General features: G+C 41.9%; 1 protein-coding gene across 1 annotated transcript in view; it reads left to right on the top strand.

Annotated features, from left to right (window-relative positions):
• WDPCP (WD repeat containing planar cell polarity effector) overlaps positions 1–19,081 on the top strand; it is a 236,389-nt gene that overhangs the window by 131,683 nt on the left and 85,625 nt on the right. The window contains exons 11-12 of the mRNA XM_029911895.1: positions 13,909–14,097; positions 16,680–16,803. Of these exons, the coding sequence (XP_029767755.1) occupies positions 13,909–14,097; positions 16,680–16,803 (313 nt within the window). The remainder of the gene's footprint in view (positions 1–13,908; positions 14,098–16,679; positions 16,804–19,081) is intronic.

Here is a 19,081-nt window from a genome sequence, read left to right as displayed (position 1 = left end):
TGCTAACATACCTGTAGAAACCTTTCTTGTTACGCTTAACATCCCTTGCTAGCTGCAACTCCAATTGTGATTTGGCCTTCCTGATTTCACTCCTGCATGCCTGATCAGTATTTTTATACTCCTCCCTGGTCATTTGTCCAATCTTCCACATCTTGTAAGCTTCTTTTTTGTGTTTAAGATCAGCAAGGATTTCACTGTTAAGCCAAGTTGGTCGCCTGCCATATTTACTATCACATGGCATCTTGTACATACGTGACTCAGCACAGCAGACTTCACCTAAGGCTTGGTCTACACTAAACCCCCAAATCGAACTAAGGTACGCAACTTCAGCTACGTGAATAACGTAGCTGAAGTTCGAAGTACCTTAGTTCGAACTTACCTCGGTCCACACGCGGCAGGCAGGCTCCCCCGTCGACTCCGCGGTACTCCTCTCGTCTAGCTGGAGTACCGCAGTCGATGGTGAGCACTTCCTGGTTCGACTTATCGCGTCCAGACAAGACGCGATAAGTCGAACCCAGAACTTCGATTGCCAGCCGCCGAACTAGCGGCTGGGTGTAGACATACCCTTAGGGCTGGTCTACACTGCCGCGCTAGTTCGGCGGCTGGGGATCGAAGTTCCGAGTTCGATTTATCGCGTCTGGTCTGGACGCGATAAATCGAACCAGGAAGTGATCCCTGTCGACTGCGGTACTCCAGCTCAACGAGAGGAGTACCGCGGAGTCGACGGGGAGCCTGCCTGCCGCGTGTGGACCGCGTCTGAACCGCGGTAAGTTCGAAGTAAGGTATGTCGAATTCAGCTACGTTATTCACGTAGCTGAATTTGCGTACCTTACTTCGACTTGGGGGGTAAGTGTAGACCAAGCCTTAGAGTAATGCAGAGGTGGTTGAAGTCTGTCTACCATCTCTCTCATCATCCGCTGGACTTGCTGATTCACATACCTACAAATGTTTTGTCATCCCTGGACTGGCAGATGGATCCTGCCAGTGTATGCAATCAGGTTCCTTTTGCCCAAACCCTGTCCTCCATGACCATAGTCACAGAGGCTTCATCTCTAAGTTGGCGGGGAGCTCATTTAGGGGCCTTTCAGACTCAAGATCTCTGGTCAAATCAGGATCTCTCCCTCCACATCAGTGTTCAAGAACTTCGACCTATCTGCCTGGCCTTTCAAGTGTTTCTTCCCCACATCCCAGGTTTTTCTGTAAGGGTGCACATAGATAACACTGCTACAGTGTTCTATCTAAACAACCAGGGAGGTGACAGGTCAGATCCCCGTGCCAAGAGGCAATGAACCTCTAGTCTTTCTGCATCAGGAACAAGATTACACTCAAAGCATCTCATCTTCCTGAGTCTCAGAACTGTCTGGTAGACCATCTCAGCAGATCATTCAGCAAAGATATGAATGTCCCTCAGACCTGACATAGCAAAGTCTATTTTTCAGATATGGGGAATGCCAGAAATAGACCTATTCACCACCCAACAGAACAAGAAGCATCACCAGTTCTGTTCAAGAGCAGGTCAGAGTCCAGGGTCTGTGTCAGATGCCTTCCTTCTGTCCTGGAAAGGGAAACGTCTTTACACTTTTCCTCCCATCCCTATGGTGTTGAGAGTTTTGAGCAAGCTCAGACATGATCACTCCCTCCTAATTTCGATAGCACCAGTCGAACCCCATCAGCATTCATTTTCAGACCTGATGATCCTTTTGATACCATACTTCTCCCTCAGGTTTTGGGCATAGTTTTATAGACCACAGGCAGACTCTGCGTCCCAGCTCTCTTGGTTGACACCTGACTGCTCGGATGATCAGTGGTTAACTCCCCAGGAATCTGTCTGTTCCGTTGGAATGCAAAAATGTTATTTTAAATATCAGAAAACCCTCCAGCAGGTATATTTACTTCAAAAAATGGAAGATGTTGTCTGTGGTCCCAGCAAAAATACCTGACCTTCACAGGCTCCCATTCATCTTAATCTGGATTATCTGCTTCACCTAAAGGAAAAAAGACTTTCTGTCCGGTCCCTGAGGATTCGTTGGGCAGCTGTCTCCAGATTCCATCCTCCTGTAATGGGAAGATCATTTTTTTCCAACTCTCTGACTCTTAGGTTCTTGAAAGGTTTGGACTGGCTCGTCTGACTTATTAGAGACTCAATACCATCCTGAAACCTAAGTTTGGTTCTTGTGGTTTTAATGGGCCCCTCTTTTGAACCTATAGCTGTATAGCTGTACATGCTCATTTTCTCATCTCTTCAATGAAAGTAGCATTCAGCCAGGAGGGTAGCAGAAGTTCACACCTCAAATTTCTCACTAAAGTGGTGTTGGCTTTCCATCTAAATCCGCCTATATACTTACCAACTCTTTTCCCTAAAACTTACTCTCACAAAGGTGAGGTAAAACTTCATACTTTGAACATTCGTAGGGCGTTAGCCTTCTACCAGAACAGGACTAACTGGTTTAGAATGTCTCTACAGTTAGTCGTCTCCTTTGCTGACAGGATGAAGGGCAACCTGTCACTTCACAGAGGATTTCTTCCTAGATCTCCTTGTATATTCGTCTGTGCTCAGTATTGTTACGGTTCCACTACCGTAGAGTTTTAGCACTCTGTACAAGAGCACAAGCACTGCCAGTTGCTTTTTTGGGTCACGTTCGCATCCGTGACATTTGCAAGGTAGTGACTCGGTTCATATGTTCACTGCTCATTGTGCTTTTAAGAGATGATGCTAGATTTGGGAGAATGGTGTTTCAGTCCTTGCTTAGATAGACTCCGATACCCCCCTCCATCTACAACTGTTTGTGAGACACCCAAAGTGAATGGATGTGTGCAAGAACTCACAGAATACCTGTTTGGTAACTGTTGTTCTCCATGACCTACCCTCCTTCCCTTCTGCATTGGAGTCACAGCACATACTGGCTTCCAGTGTGAAGGAACTGAGAGTATCATGGTGGTCCCCTCAGCTAACAGCATGGGTGTGCAGCAGGCGCATGCAATGCCTCACCAGGTATTGCTATGGGGAAAAAATTCTCCAGCTTTGTGCACTGATGCGTGCGCACCTGCCATGGAACAGACACGTGCAACGCATCCCAAAGAACAGCAGTTACTGAAGAGGTACATAACCATTTTTATAGAATGATTATTTACACTAAAGGAATAGGTCTCACATTATTTTGTTTCCTGCATGAATGGGGTGTGTGTGTGTGTGTGTTTGTGTCCCTCCCTCCTGACGGGTCTTTGTCAAACTGTGCATCCCACATTTGGGCTGTCTTATGTTGAGAGGTGTGGTAATATCTGCCATGAATCTGCTTAATGTTCTTCCTGACTCCAACGTATGTGATACCCCATTTCCTTTCTTCAAAACTCTTTATAAGAGGCAAATGCATTTGTATATTTTAGGGCAGGGGAGTCTATAAATTAACATATTCAGAGTTTTGAACCAAGGTAGAAGTAATTAGCATTTATAGCACTTTTCATCTGTAAAGCTCAAGAGTTCTGTACCGAGGCAAAGAAGCATTATTATCCCCATGGGGGGTTACAAATGGAGAAACTGAGGCACAGAGATGCTAAATGGCTTTCCAAAGTTATGCAGCAAGTCAAGGGACGATGCAGGAATGGAGCGCTGTAGAGAGCTAATTTTCCTCTCATGCCAGGGAGAATCAGGATTGACTCCATTCAAATCAAGAGAGTGTAAAGCCAGGGTAAGTGAGAGGAGAATCAAGCTTAAGTCTCCTGACTCTGAATTCAGTGCTGTGACAGAGAGCCATGTCGGACGTACTTATGCTGGGAAATTTCTGCATTTTGTCCCACTCTTGTCCAGCAAGGTGAAGGTGCTAGCATTGACCTTGTATGTATGTTTTTACTACCATGTAAATCCCTACTGAGATAGCAACAAACTCCAGTTGATTTTTTTAGTCGGGAGGCAGTGGGATCTAGATCCACAAAGGGACTTAGGCATTGCAGTGCCTAACTCCTAGGCACCCTTCTGCCAAGTGAAATTCTCAGCCCTGAGTTAAGCACCCAAGCTCTCTATTCAGTGAGTGGAGAGAGGCACATGCCTAAGAAATGGATCTTCAGCAACCAGCAAGCTGAGCGGAGAGCTGCCTAAGCTAGCCAGGAGTGAAAGGCAGAGGAAAGGGGTGGGTCTTAAGGCCCAGATCCATAAAAGTATTTAATGGCCTAATGCCTACTGATCTGGGCCTTAGGCACCTTTCTGACAGGCCACATAAATGTGCCTCCCTCTGCTCAGGATCTCCAGCTGTGAACCCTCTCTTGGAGGTAGGTCCTAAGCCAGGTCTACTGTTTAAGTAGCCTATGCCCTTTCTCCCAAAAAAATGATCCCAGGCTGTCTTTTGTGTGAGGCCCAATCCTGTAGGTTTGCTGTGAGAACACGTACAGGATTGGGACCTGCGGGCAAGATGGGTAGGGGAAGGTCTAGTTTGAGAAGGCTGCCGTGGCTTAGGCATGAGCTAAGTCTCCCAGCAGTGCTGTGAGGTAGCACAGCTTTGCACATGCCTCCTGGCAGAAACTTAGGCACCTACCGGGTTAGGTGGCAGCTGAGTGGTGGTTTTGAGAACGTCAGTGGCATCTGAATGTTGGACATAGGCACCTGAAGAGGCAGTTAGGCACCTAAGTACCTTTGTGGCTCTAGCCCTGGGTTTTTTGACAAGTCTGTCCATGATATATCTGTTCCTCAATGATATTCTTCTATGGAGGGGGAAAAAAAACTGATTAAAAATACTGAAAACCGCCATTTAATTGAGCAAATAGTTTCTGAAAGGAAAAGATGACACTAAAAGTGATTCAGATAACACAGTCTTCAAGGTGTAAATTGGTAAACTGATACTGTGTGGCTTTAGCAACCAGCAAAATGTCAGGTTTAGCCATATTTTTATTGTTTGAAAAGAGCTAGCCAGATTGTCACTGTTATCCAAAAATAGTATTAAAGAAAAATGTTTGTAGATTGCCATTTATTACGAGATAATGCCGCTCCACCATGTCCAATACTGCTTAGCAGTTGTAAAGCACCAGATAGAACACTAATTAAAGCGTCTGTTTGATGTTTTTCTGCATGTTGTCCATTTAAAAAAATAAACCTCTAAATTACCTGGTGACCTGTCAAACAGAAGGCACTCTGCCCGTGTATACCTTGCTTTTCTTCAGTCCTCCCTTGTGGGGTCTACTCACGACAGCTTTCCAGAAAGCACAGCTTTCCCCTTCCTATCTCTGGCACATTTATGTTCTTATTAAGGCAAACAGGCTCTCAGTGCAGGGACTTAGAGGCCTTCCTGCTAATTGCCAGCTTGTAAACTTAATTGGTCGGTCTCCCTGGGCACTGTTCCTAAATCAATTAGGCAATGAGTTGGCTCTCACCTCTTTTTCCCAAGTAGGTCGCTTGGAAGCGCACCACCCAAGAGAGGTCAAGCATCCAAATGGGAAGATGTTGACCTCCACAGTTGAAAGTTATCGCATTTTAAAATTCATTCTGTGTATTACCGTCAAATCTCATCTCCATAGAAGACCATGGTTCCCCCCCCACATAGTCAGCTATGCAAGTCGTAATATAAAGTCCTCTATTGCTTCAGTGTTCTCTTAGCTTTCTCCCTGCTTGCCACATTAACAAGGTGAAATACTGCACTGATTAGTCAGTCCTCGTTGCTGAGATCTGCAATTTTTTAGGCCTCTGTTAATTAATAATTAATACGCATACAAATTATATCAAAATACATTATAGGCGTGTGACGGAAAAACAGACATTCAGCAGTGGAAGCTGAAAGCTATTATTAACTTGCTGCGTTATGCATATGTGGAGTAGCTAATGTGCTGTGTTAGGACACGCTCCTGGGAACCTCCCATCAGCAATGTCTATGTATAACAGGATAGTTTAAAGATGCAGTTGTAGTTTCTGAGACTGCGTACATGCTTGAAGTTACATTTGTGCATAAGTACTTTGCTGAATCAGTGTCTATAACAAGAATTTCCCTGTATTTGGCTCTAAATATCTGTAAATAGGGTACTGTGGCTATCACAGGTTTTTTATATGCGATATGTTAGAATCAGCAGATCTATACAAAAAGAATAAAGTTTCAGGGCAATACTGCATATTTGATCCAGTATCAATAGTACTCTCTCTTCAGAGTAATTTGCGCTTTTGATTTGCTATAAAGACTCTAAATTTATGGCCTTTCTAAAAATCTGATTTTTTGATTCTACTGCCTGTAACTGCACCCCACACTATGATTTTAACCCTTTCAGGCCAGGTGATCTTTATGCATAAACTTTATCATCAAAGAGCGATTTCCACTATCAGGGTAATCTCCCAGGAAAGCTTAACCCAGTAACTCACATGTCATTAACCACACAGCATAGTTTTACCAAGTAACTTCGTATTTCACGGTTGATGGTGGTTACTCTTTTTGCACATGTGCAGTTCTGAAAAATCTAGGCCTTGTTATAACCAGTAATAATTTATCTCAAGATTTTCTAAACTGTTCCATATGAAAGTTAACAAATAATTCCAGTGACTGTGCAAAATAGTTTTTACTTCCAGCTGCCACCACAGATATCTGGACAAGTCTGTGAAGCCTCCAATGCTTTGTCTAGCTAATTTCAATTCAGAAAAATAATTATACCAATCTTGCACTAGAGAGATAGTGTACTACATTAGATTTCATTAACATATAAACAAACATCTTCATCTTCCCTTCACAATTAACATCAAGATTACCTACCTTGTGCAATACTTCAAAAACATACTATAAACACTGATGAAGAATAAGGACTACCATAAAAATTAAATATTATCATTACCAGAAATACGCACGTATAAACTACATCAATTAAAAACAGCAATTACACAGAGAAAGTACCCATACAATAAATTCAAGTGTGAAATGTAATCTAGTAGGCAAGCATGTGTTTTCTTTAAATGATACTGAAAAAAATAATAAAAGGCATTATTTTATTCTCTTTAACGAACAAAGCCTTTCAAATGGTCTGGAAACATCAGGCATGGCGTACCGGGTTTTCCAAGCCACTTGCTGGTCATTGACATCTGGCTATACCTGTTTTCCAGCTTTCTTTCTTCTTTGCTCTTCTATGCCTGTGCAAACTACACCCACAACTGCATTTGGGAAGTTTAGTGAGATATGGTTTTCTGCAGCTTGTCTCTGCTCTTCTCCACTGGAAGAAGGTTCACTCCTTGCCATCCTTTGTGTCTTTGACTGCAATTCTTAGGGTCAGTTTTCTCTTTCCTACTGGTATGTTTTTCTTAAAATTAGGGTTGGGTGACAATTTCAGAATATCTGTGATAATCTTAAAATAAATTTAGTTTCCTTTTTCCTTTAAATGGAAAAAACTGACAATATATTCTCTGAGTAGATTTCAGAGATATTTTAGAAATATACTATTTCATGTCTGAAACCATCAGCTCTGACCAGACATCTGAGGTTTTAGGGTAACAGTTTTAAATGTACATACTATTTGGCCCTGGTACACAAACCAGGCACATAGCTGAGAATATTAGCCGTAGTGCATATATGCTGTAGGTAGCCACATTGATATGATCAGCTGGCTAGTCAATGATAATCTAGATCGCTATTTTCTGGAGCATTCTGGGCATGTGCAGAAGTATAGACCCGGGATTGGGGATGCATTATAACTTCAACCTCTAGAGAACAAGAATTATATATAACTCATCTTCTTTTAGAGTGGGGAGCATGCTGGTCAGTTTATTTCATTATCCTATTGGGATCCAGGAAGTGATCCTGCTAAAGGACCTACCCCAAGCCTAAGGGGAGTATCCACAGGGCCTGGAAACCAAATGATTCCGGGGGACAACTAATGAGATAACAGGGACGGGAGTGAGGTCAAAGGGTCAAACGAGGGGAACTTGATGGGGACACCGAGCAGAGAACCCCGGACAGCGCCCACTGCTCCTCAAAGGCATCAAGGGAGCCAGCGGACGCCGCTCAGAGGAACTCTGCCCGGATGCGTGAGTGGACATAGGATCGGAAATAGGCCCTACAGTCACAGGAGACCCTGTCGGCCAACCTCCTCTCCCTGGTTTTATAGACGGCCATTTTGGCCAGGGCTAGGAGGAGGTTGACCAGGAGGTCCCGTGACTTTGTGGGGCCATGGATGGGGAGTGCATAGAAAAAGAGGTGAGGGGAAAAGTGCAACCAAAAACGTAACAGGATATCTAAGAGGAGCCAGAATAGGGGCTGCAACCTGGCGCACTCCAAGTAAACGTGCGCCAGGGTCTCCCTCACGCCGCAGAAGGGGCAGGTGTCCGGGACAGGGGTGAACTACGCCAAGTACATGCCCGTGCTCACGGCCCCGTGAAGAAGCCACCAACTGATATCCCCAGTGGGCCTCGGGACCAGGGTAGAGTATAGGCTGGCCCACCGGGGCTCCTCACCCTCTAGAGGTGGCAGGAGGTCCCGCCACTTCGTGTCGGGGCGGGATGCAAGGGTGAGGAAGTGAAGGGTGTGGCGCACGAGCGTGTATAGATGTTTCCTTGGCGCGGTCATATTTCATTATGATAGGTATGTTAACTCTGATTTTCAGCAATTCTTATCTGTAATTGAAAGGTGCATTGATGTTGGTGTCTGTAAAAAGATAGCTGGCCCTTTAAATGAAATCAGGCCCCGCTTTTCTGTTCCAGTCCAGGTGAGTGCTAGTTTGGGTTAATGAGGAGTGCGGGGCTGCCCCTGGGAGTTACAAATAAGAGACAGGCCAAAGTAAAGGGAGAGTGCAGAACCCTGAGAGTGAGGCCTGATCTACACTGAAAAGTTATATCAGCATCGCTATGTCGGTCAGGGTGTGGAAAAAAAACCCACTCCCCGACCCACGTAGCTAAATCGACATAACCCCGAGTGTAGACGCAGCTGTGCGGATGGAAGAGGGCTTCTGCTGACACAGCTTACTTCGTTTGGGAGTTGTTTATTCCTGCTCCGACAGCAAAGCCCCTTCTGTCTACACTATGGGGCTATGCTGGTATAGTGTCTGTAGTACAGATGTACCCAGAGAAAGAGAGAGCCTGAACGAGTGCTCAGAACGAGAGCAGAGCTGGGCTCAGAGCTTCAGGGAAGGGATGCCCCTGAAGGAGGGAGCGGTAACAGTTCCCCAGTGAGCAGTGGCGCCAGATCAGGCTGGTGAAAGCAGAAGACACGGAGGCAATCAGGGGCTTACCTACAATCTTTCCCAGGCCAGAAAGTCACCTCCAGAGAGGGCTGGAAAAGGAGATGCCTGCTGGCTCTCTGAGCCGGACAGCTGAAGTCCAAGGATCAGAGAGGACTGACGGCTGGGGACTGGATGACCCTGATGATGTCTCCAGCCAGGAACTAGAGCCAGGCCTGAGAATGAACCAGGGCAGAGAATACCCCAGCAAGAAGGGCTGGGGGGAGGCATGCTGAGAGATGCTGGAGCCGTACCTGAGAGCCTGAGCGCAGTGAGAGGTGCCGGAGCTGTACTTGGTATGTTGACAGACTGTTGGGACTTGACGATTAAATGCAGTGTTTGGTCTATGCTGGGGAATTCTGGATTATGGTTGTTTGACTTTTCTAATAAATTAACCCCACAAAGGAATATTTATATTTGGAAAGCTTGCGTAGAGTTACTGGGGACTCTGGAAGAGGGAAATAGAGGAAGGGGCTGCATGCAGGGCCACCCTGAGGACACAAGCGGGCATCCTGGAGATGGCCACTCTTTCATATTGTCTCACAAGGTCACATTCTTCTCTGTAATTAAATACTGAAGAAATGCCTCGAGTAGAGGATTTTGCTGAGCTGGAGGTAACTTTTGTGCATGACACCTAATGTGAAGGCTCTGACTGTTCACTGTAGGATCATAGAAGATCCCATAGGACTTTCTCTCTAATAGTGTTAGAATTTGATCCAACTTCCTTTAAAGTCAGTGGATCCCAAACTCATAATATCCTAGTATAATTCCAACCTCAATATTTTTATATGCTAAAAAATTCCTTGTAGTTACACAAGAACTGTTATACCTAATCAGACCCATAGCCCATCTAGTTCAGTATCCTATCTCTTGCAGGAGCCATCACAGGATTCTTCAGTTGAAGGTACAAGAACCCGGCTATAGGCAGATACAGGATAATCTTCCCACCACATTATGTTTCATTGTAATCTCCAATAATTAGAGGTTGCCTTAAGCCCTGAAACACGAGGTTTAATATCTCTTTCAAAATCTTTGTGAGCATTAGCTGTTATAAACTCCGGATATTCTTTTTATCTATATAAATGTTCAATCCCTTTTTGAAATTTACTAAATTCTTGGCCCCAATGGCATCCTGTGGCAATGAGTTCCACAGTCTAATTCCACATTTTATGAAAAAGTATTTCCCTTATCGGTTTTGAATTTGCCACTTTCCAATTTCATTGAATATCCCCTTTGTTCTTACTTTATGCGAACAGATGTTCTCAGGCTACCTTCTCTATAGCATTTGTTGTTTTATATATTTTTTCATGTCCCCTCTTAGTTGTCTCCTTTCTAAGGTAAACCACCCCAGTCTTTTCAATCTCTCTTCATTAGTTTTTCCATAACCGTGCTTGCCTCCCTTCTTTGAACCCCGTGCAATTGTACAATATCCTTTTTGAGATCTGATGACCAGTATTGCACAGAGTATTCCCGATGAGACTGCACCACTGATTTACATAAAGGCACTATAGTATTTTCCTCATTGTTCTCAACCCCAATCCTTATGCATCCTCTCATTTTGTTTGCTTTTCTAACCAGAGCTGCACACTGAACAGAGGTCCTCATTGAGCTGTCTGTGATTCCCAGCTCCCTTTTCTGAGTTGATACACTTAATTTAGAACCTTGTAAGGTATATGAATAACTTATATGTTTTTCCTTCCAGTGTTCATTACTCTGCATTCATGACATTGAATTTCATTTGTCATCATGTTGCCTATTCACCTAGCTTGGTTAGGTCCCTCTGAAGTTCTTCACAGCCCTTTCTGTTCTTCACTAACGAAAATAATTGTGTCATCTACAAATGTTGCTACCTTACTGCTCACTGTCCTTTCCAGATCGTTAATAAATATATTAAACATGGGACAGTGAGGATGCTTGAAGCATCCCACTGTAAACCTTTTTCCAGGATGAACATTGACCATTCTTCTTCTTTTGGATGGAAATAGCAACATTAACTAGTTAGTGGAAAGGTTTGAAATCCATTTGAGGACTTCAGGAGATGCCGAGTGCATGTGTGCGATACCTTCTGGAAATGAAAAAATGTTCACAATGTGTTTGATGGTTTGGAGGTCTCCGCATTCACACGATGGCAAATCCTTGATTCCCCATTTGTGCATCAGGTGCATGCATCTTCCATGTCATGTCCTAATATAGTTGGTGGTCGTCCCACTGTCTTCAGCACAGCAAGAAACCAGACACTTTGATGATGAGATCAGCTATGAGGTGGTTGTTGTTTACGTCAGAACCTGCCCATTGCCTCCACCAGGTGTCTTATGGATTGAAGTTGGCTTCTCCAACCACCCAGAATGGTCGGCGGGACTTAGAGCGAGGGTGAGGGGGGTGAACAAGGTTGTCATGGTGCGGGAGCTTTTGGTTACCAAGAGCTTTCTTGTACTCACACAATGTAGCCATCTCTCACCAGATGGTGGAGGAGGGATGTTAGCAAGGACTGGAACCAAGGCAGTGGAGAGGACTTCAGGGTGCCAGTTACAAGTTTCATAGCTGGATATCAGTGAGACCCATGTGTGAGCTTCTTTCCTAAACAGTTGCACAGTACTCGGCTGTGGAATAAACTAAACCAGTGTTGCCATTCGTAGCATTTGAGCATCACAACCCCAGCTAGATCCTGCTAGCTTTTTGGATGATATTGGTGCAACACTTTGTTTTATGACTCACCTGCTTCAGATGTTGTTGATAGGTAAGGCTGCAATCGAGGGTGACTCCTAGATAGCAAGGGTTCAGATCGTGAGTGATTGCCTTGCCACAGAAGTTTACATTCAGCATCTTCTTCGCTTTGGAATTGCTGAGATGGAAAGCTGATGATGCTGTTTTTAATGGGTTGGGTTTGAGCACCCAGTACCTAAAGTAGTTTTCCATCCTCTTGACCATTTAATCCTACTCTTTGCTTTCTGTCTCCTACCTGGTTTTTGCTCCATGACAGTACTTCCCTCTGACTCCATGACTAGGTAGCTTCTTTAATAACCTCTTGTGGGGGGACCTTGTCAAAGACCTTTTGAAAGTCTACATAAATTGTTACTGGTTCTCCTTTATCCACTATTCTATTGACATGTTCAAAGAACTCTAATACATTAGAGAGACATGATTTTCCTCTGCAGAAACTGTGTTGGTCAGACCCTATCATCTCATGATCATTTAGGCGTTTATTATTTTATTTTTAATTATCATTTCAATCAACTGACCACGTACAGATGTATGGCTTCCAGGACTGTAATCTCCCATATCACCTCTATAGCCATTTAAAAATACAGATACAGCATCTACCACTCTCCAATCTTCTGGAATAATGGGTGTTTTATTGAGAGACTGCCTATTTTTGTTAGCAGCTCAGCCACTTCACATTTAAGCTCCAGAACTGCTGGATTTATACCATCTTGTCCTGGTGATGTACTTCTTTTTAAATTACTGGTTTGTTCCAGCACCTCCTCTTCAGACACTGCAGTTTGGTTCAACATCATGGGGGAGGTAAAGTACCTGCAGGCTTCATGCTTCTGATATACTTTTTTTTTTTAAAGTCTTATTGTTTGTTTTTATACTTTTAGCTATTTGCTTTTCAAAATCCATTTTGTCCCTTCCATTTTCCCTCTTATATATTGCCTGCTGTCATTTGTGCCCCTGTTTACTGGCTTCACTAGGGTCAGAGTTCCAAATTTTGAAGGATTTCTGTTTGGTTCACATAGCCTCTTGAACCTTGCCATTGGCTTGCTCTTTACCTTTCTAGTTCCCTCTTTGTTTGGTGGAATACATGCCTTCTGAGTCTCTAGTGCTGTTTTTAAGTAATATCTATGCCACGTGTAAGGATTTTATTTCCTTTATTTTTGATTTTAGGGGCTTTTTGACTAGCCATCTTATTTGATTGAGTTGTCCCTTTCTAAAGTTTATCATCACTGTGTAACCTTTTGGTTCTTTACCTCCTCCTAGGATGATGATGAAACTAATTATATTGTGGTCACTGTTACTTAGTAGCTCAGCAACTGTTGCTTCTTGAACTAACTCCTCTGTGTTACTTAAGACTAAGCTGAGAATAGCCTTTCCTCTTATGTGCTCTAGAACCAGCTGGTCCAAGAAGCACTCACTTAAGTTGTCAAGAAACTCTTCCTCTAAATTTTACGCTATTCTTTGCTTTCTGCCTTCTCTAATAATGCCTCCTTACCTGGAAGAGACATTGTGAAAATTCATTTATTAACATATGTGAGGAGTCCAGGTGCTATGATGATGAGCACCATATAAAAACCTATAAATAATTTAAAATAAACAAATAATATAAACTGTTATGTAGTGTTGCTGTGGCTGGTAAGCATATGCCACATTCCCTGCCCCATACATGGATGCATTTCACTGTTGGGTTTTCTGCACCATGTAAAGTATATTGAGGCTAGATATGTTTAGATAAAAGGTTAGGATGACCAGAAGTTCCGATTTTATAGGGACAGTCCCGATTTTTGGATCTTTTTCTCACATAGGCACCTATTACCCCCCACCTCCTGTCCCGATTTTTGACACTTGCTATCTGGCCAGCCTATAAAAGGTGCTATACAAATGTACTATATAATATTTAAACATAAAACTCATTTACTTATTAAAATCTGAATTAATAAGGAACAATATTTGTAACTGCTGAAAAATAAGAATTATTTTTCTACAATGTTATGGTGCTATCCTTGGCTTTAATATTTCCTATGACAGGTGTCATCACAAGAGGACGGCTGGGCCTTGTGGAAATCATCCACCAGTATGTTCGTTATGATGAGATATATGAGGCGATTAGTGTCCTGAGCAGCATGAACTGGGACACTATGGGTCATCAGTGTCACATAAGCATGAGTGCCATTGTAAATCACCTTCTTAGACAAAAGCTGACACCAGAGAGAGAAGGTCAGAGTTTGGTTGTATTTCATAAATGTTTATACTTATATTTTAAAATCTATACTTGAATGATTTTGATAATACATATTGGCTTTAAAAAGAAGGCTCAATATTTACTAGGTCCTGACGAGTCAGAATTATGCTTTGCTATTCTACAATCAAATGTCATTATTATATAGATATTTTTAATAAGATTATGCACACACATAAATTGCATTTTAATTCATGTTAATAGTAAGGAAGGTGTAATAATACATATATTACATAATATATACATATGCATAAGTATATATTGTATGATCTATATTATCTTTGATATTTATATGAAACTATATGATACAGTAATTTTATCTATCTATCTATCTATCTATCCCTAGGGATGGATAGATAGATAGATAGATTAGATATCTTTACATTGAAATCAGTGACTAATGTTGGCCAGTACAGAAGTCAATTATTTATTTTATATCAATATGTAGAACGGGCACCAAATTAAGAAAGGGCGTTGTCATGGGGAAGGAGTATTTAGTTCAGTTTGGGGGTATTTGCAAAAAGGACGGTCTTTCAATGCAACATCCAGTGTCTTTCCACACTCTTGCAAACCATAGGACCACTACATCTCCACTCACTGTAACCTCCTTGTCCCTTGCAGTGACTCCTGACATCTCCCACACGAAAGGATGAATGTAAGGCTCAGCCTCATCTCCGCTGGACCCTGGTGTGATGGCTTCCCACTGAATTGTGTATTGGAATGCAACAGACTCCAAAATTTAGAGTGCAACAGTTGAGTGACAAGGTGTCATGCCATGGCCCAGCAAGAATACAACTGCGTAGCAGGCTTATCTTTTATATGGGAAGAAAGGCCAGTGCTATTGGAGGTGGTGAGCTATAGATCTTAGGAAAATTGTAAGCTGCCCAGCTTGCTCTCAAACCATCAGTTGGCCATCCCTGTTTTACAGCATGAGATGTGAGTTAGATTACCATAACCTCCACTCTACAAATGTGCAGCACTAAAATCTTGTCTTAATAGAACACACTTTTAAAGTAACCAGTGAAAAAATAGGCTATTCTTGAAACTGTTATAAAAATATGCACATTCTAAATAGATATCTGTGTATTTTCTCCCCATGCAGCTGCCTAATGCTGTCTTACGACAGGCAGAATTTTATTCCAGCCTGGATTTATTCTATATGAATCTAACAAATTTGACATGGTAATTTGTTTTCTTTTTATTAGTGGAACCTAGTGAGCCCTTTTATTTGTAGCAGTGTGGCGGTTATCTTTGAGATCTTTATTTCTGCCTTCAACATCAAGCTGGGCTATCTAATGAATCTATAACTGTGCTAGTAGTTACCCATATTCCATGTAGGTTGGCACATTTCAGAAGTACAAAACATGCTGTCAGGAAAACAGCAATAGCAAGAGAGTATGGCTTGTTTTCGCAATAGCATTGCTGTATTCAATTTTAATCTAAATTGACTGCTGCTTTGAAAGAAAATACCTTTAAGGTTTATCTTATCTTACTGTTTAGATTTAAGATAATGTAAAACCTAATTTACTAACACTTTGCCTGTGTTTATAAGGCTGTATTATTCGAGCATTTAGTGCTGTCAAACCTAATAAAATAAAATGTAACTATGCTTAGAACTAAAGAACCGTTATCACTAAATACAGAAATGGCTAGTTCAAACAAAAGTTAATAGCAGGAAATCAATGAGATTTTGTCTGCCTAATGGGACAATGGGTCAGGTATACTCTGTTTTAATGCACACACACCACTCCACCTAATAATAATGGGGTTTGCAAATCCACCTTGACAGGAGAATCTGTCCCAGTGTATCAAATTCTTTCAGTGATTTGAGAAAAATGGAGGCTTTCATCAATCGTTTTGCCCTATACTTAGGAACATATACCTCGCACTGACTCCCAGACAACAATCACATCATATAATGATGTTAATGTTACTCATCATTAAAGTAGCCCCACCAAGACACTTAGGACACAAACACTTTAAATAATTATAAATAATAGAAGAAAAACACTTTATGTTAAAAAATATAAAAAGCCAAAGTGCCATTGTCAAGAAAGGGGGACTCACAAAAAATTCTTCTGTAGAAGAAGGGCCTCATTGCCTTCTCACTTCTAATAATTTTAAACCAGTGCAACTCCCTTGACTATGGTGACCACCTAGTGGTCAAACGCACAGTGGTGAACCCTGAAAAGGTGAGCCTCATTATTCTCTCTTTAGTAGAAAAGAGAAAAGTTGAGTTAATTGGAAGTTGATTTTTACTGATGAACTTGTTCAAACTGTATTGTTCTTATGAGTCACTGTTTTAATTATGCATATCTGGCAAAAGGTTGGTTCCTTATAGATTACTTACCTTTTGACAGCTTTTTGTTGCTCATAGTCTTTGTCAACGCTACGCCATGTGAAAGTTTATACACAGCTGTCGTATTTTAATTTCATCTTTCCTGTGACAAGCTCACATTTCATCTGTGTTTGAGAAACCTGACGGATGGCAAACATGAGCAACCTGTTGTAATTGAAGCAGTTTCACTTGTTTCATTGCTGCTGTGTTTGAACTCCACAGCACAACTTGAAGCAAGCCTTGGAACCTTTTATGCTCCAACAAGACCCCTGTTGGATACGACTGTGTTGGAATATAGAGACCCAATCAGCAGATATGCAAGAAGGTTCTTCCACCACCTGCTCAGGTGATTGACAGCTTCAACTTTTATTAACTCAAATTAATTGCACATTTCAATAACCGCCCACTTTAATGTGGTTAACATTTTCCAAAAGGAGCACCCTGGAAAAAAATGCATTCATTGCCATTGTTTATTTAGCTTGCACTTCATTCCTTTCAAGTGTGATGTTGTAGATAAAGTGCTACTTAGAACTCTTCTATCATCAATACACTTTAAAATGAATCAACCTTTCCCTTTTAATTTGATAGAAAGAAGAAATTATGCTTACAGAGCGATTTATGGGCAGGCTACTTTTAGACTAACAATTGGAATAGCTTACAAACTAGGAAGAAACATTGAGTTTTAATTGATGCTAAAAAATGCAAATGAGCAGTGTGCGGTCCAAGATATTTTTGGCTTTGAGCCCTGGAAATCTGAGTCTCTTGTTCTTCCCACCTTCAGATTTCTCACTTAAGAAATAATATTCCAGGTCATAACCTTACTGCCCAGGTTATTATTTGAATAATACAACCTTCAATACAGTTTAAGAAACTAAATTCAGTTTCAGCCACAAGAATAAAGGAGTAAGAAAAAATGTTGCTGTGACTTGTAATTCAAACAGTGATTTCAAAATGTCGCAAAACCAAATTTAGCTGCGGTTCTATAACATTGATGTACTGCTAGAGTTTTGATCAATAATAAATTAATGGCCTAGGTTTTTTTGAATGGCTATAAATGTTAGCATAGAAATGCAACTGAAATTTTCACTCTGTTTTTTACTTAGAAGCTATTCAATTAATGCAAATAAGATAGAAATTCTTTGCCTTGGTGATAAATAAGAAAGTTATACCACATTTTTATACAGGGGTCTGCCTGAAAGAATAAGACTCACATGCTTAAAAATGAAAGCACCCATTTTCCATGTCTCATTAGAATTATATGTCTCCCTGCATATGCAAAATTATGAACTGTCAATTATTTTGAAGGTAAATTTAACCTCTTATCAGAACTCAAAGAGATAATTGTCTTCTAAAACTGGAAAGCTGAAAAGGGATAATCTTTATACTAAACTAGTCCACAAAAAGGCCAAGGGAATGTTTCTAAATTGATGAAATTTCATAATATTAGCATTATAATATGATGCTTTAAGGACAGAACCTTCAACCGAGTTCATTGCCAGATACAGTTATGGTGTTAGGTACAAACTGTGTCCTTGCTCTTCAGAGGGAAGCAGTGGGGAGGATGCAGTGCTATAGTGGCCAAATGGAGGTGCTCTGGGCGATTTTGTCTGCACAGAGCAGATACAGAAAGAATGCCTCAGAGATTGCTGCGAGGTGCTCTTTATAGCTGCTGGTGAAAGGTGTATCCTCGCTGACTTGAGAGCTTGCTGCCAAATGCTATCAGGCATGCAGAGGCATGGGGCCCTGACTAAGCTCTCAACCCTTGAGGCTGTAGAGCATGGCTGGGTGCAGTGAGCCAATCTCTCCTCCTCCCACCGCCACCCCCACCTCAGCAATCAGGGAGCCTCAGTGTCAGTATGTTACCTGGAAACTGTGGCGTGGGGGCAGGGGATGGACAGGAGGCTCTCCCTGTGTGCTGTACCTCCCCCACCGGACAAGACAGAATGTAGCCCTTAATCAGTTCTGGAATTCCTATTCCTAATACTGTAGTGGCTTGTGGAACAAATGCATGCTATTTTGTTGTCTTCCTATTGTCAATAGGATTTGTATTCAGTGGAATCCAAGTGATATGATCATGTGATTGTTGGCAGAACAGATGGTAATGCTTTATCTGAAAAGACGTAATCTAAGTACAGAATGAAATGTTCAGAAATGGGAGCTTTATTTGATAGAAAGCAAAAAACCAGTGTCCATAGCTGATCTTTATTTTATTAAAGTGGTTCTGTCTTAATTGGTGTTTATTTCCTGCTTCCTTTGAGAAGTTTCGTTAAGTGGCTAAAAATGATTTGATTGTATGCTAAATGTAACCTGTATTATAGATTTAAAGTAACACTGGTAAACCAACTTGATTACTTTAGATCACTTAGACATACAAAGGGTATGTCTACAGAGCAAACTAAGCCTGAGGTCTGTGTGACCCATGCCTGCAGACTCAGTATTTCCAAGCCCACACTTGAGCATCCACACTGCATTGGAAATCTGATCCCCACAATGGTGCTGATGCATCCATACTGCACTGCGCAGACCTGAGTCAGAATTTCAGCTTCTGTGAGTGTGAACCATCGTATCCCAGGGTTCTAGTGCCCTTACCAGCCAAAGCCGCTCTAGGGCTTGGTTTGTAGTGA

Source organism: Terrapene carolina, unplaced genomic scaffold, assembly GCF_002925995.2.
Source record: "Terrapene carolina triunguis isolate 2854851 unplaced genomic scaffold, T_m_triunguis-2.0 Scaffold132, whole genome shotgun sequence".
Taxonomy (NCBI): Eukaryota; Metazoa; Chordata; order Testudines; family Emydidae; genus Terrapene; species Terrapene triunguis.
Note: the sequence above shows the minus strand (reverse complement) of the source record. Positions and strands in the feature narration are given on the sequence as shown.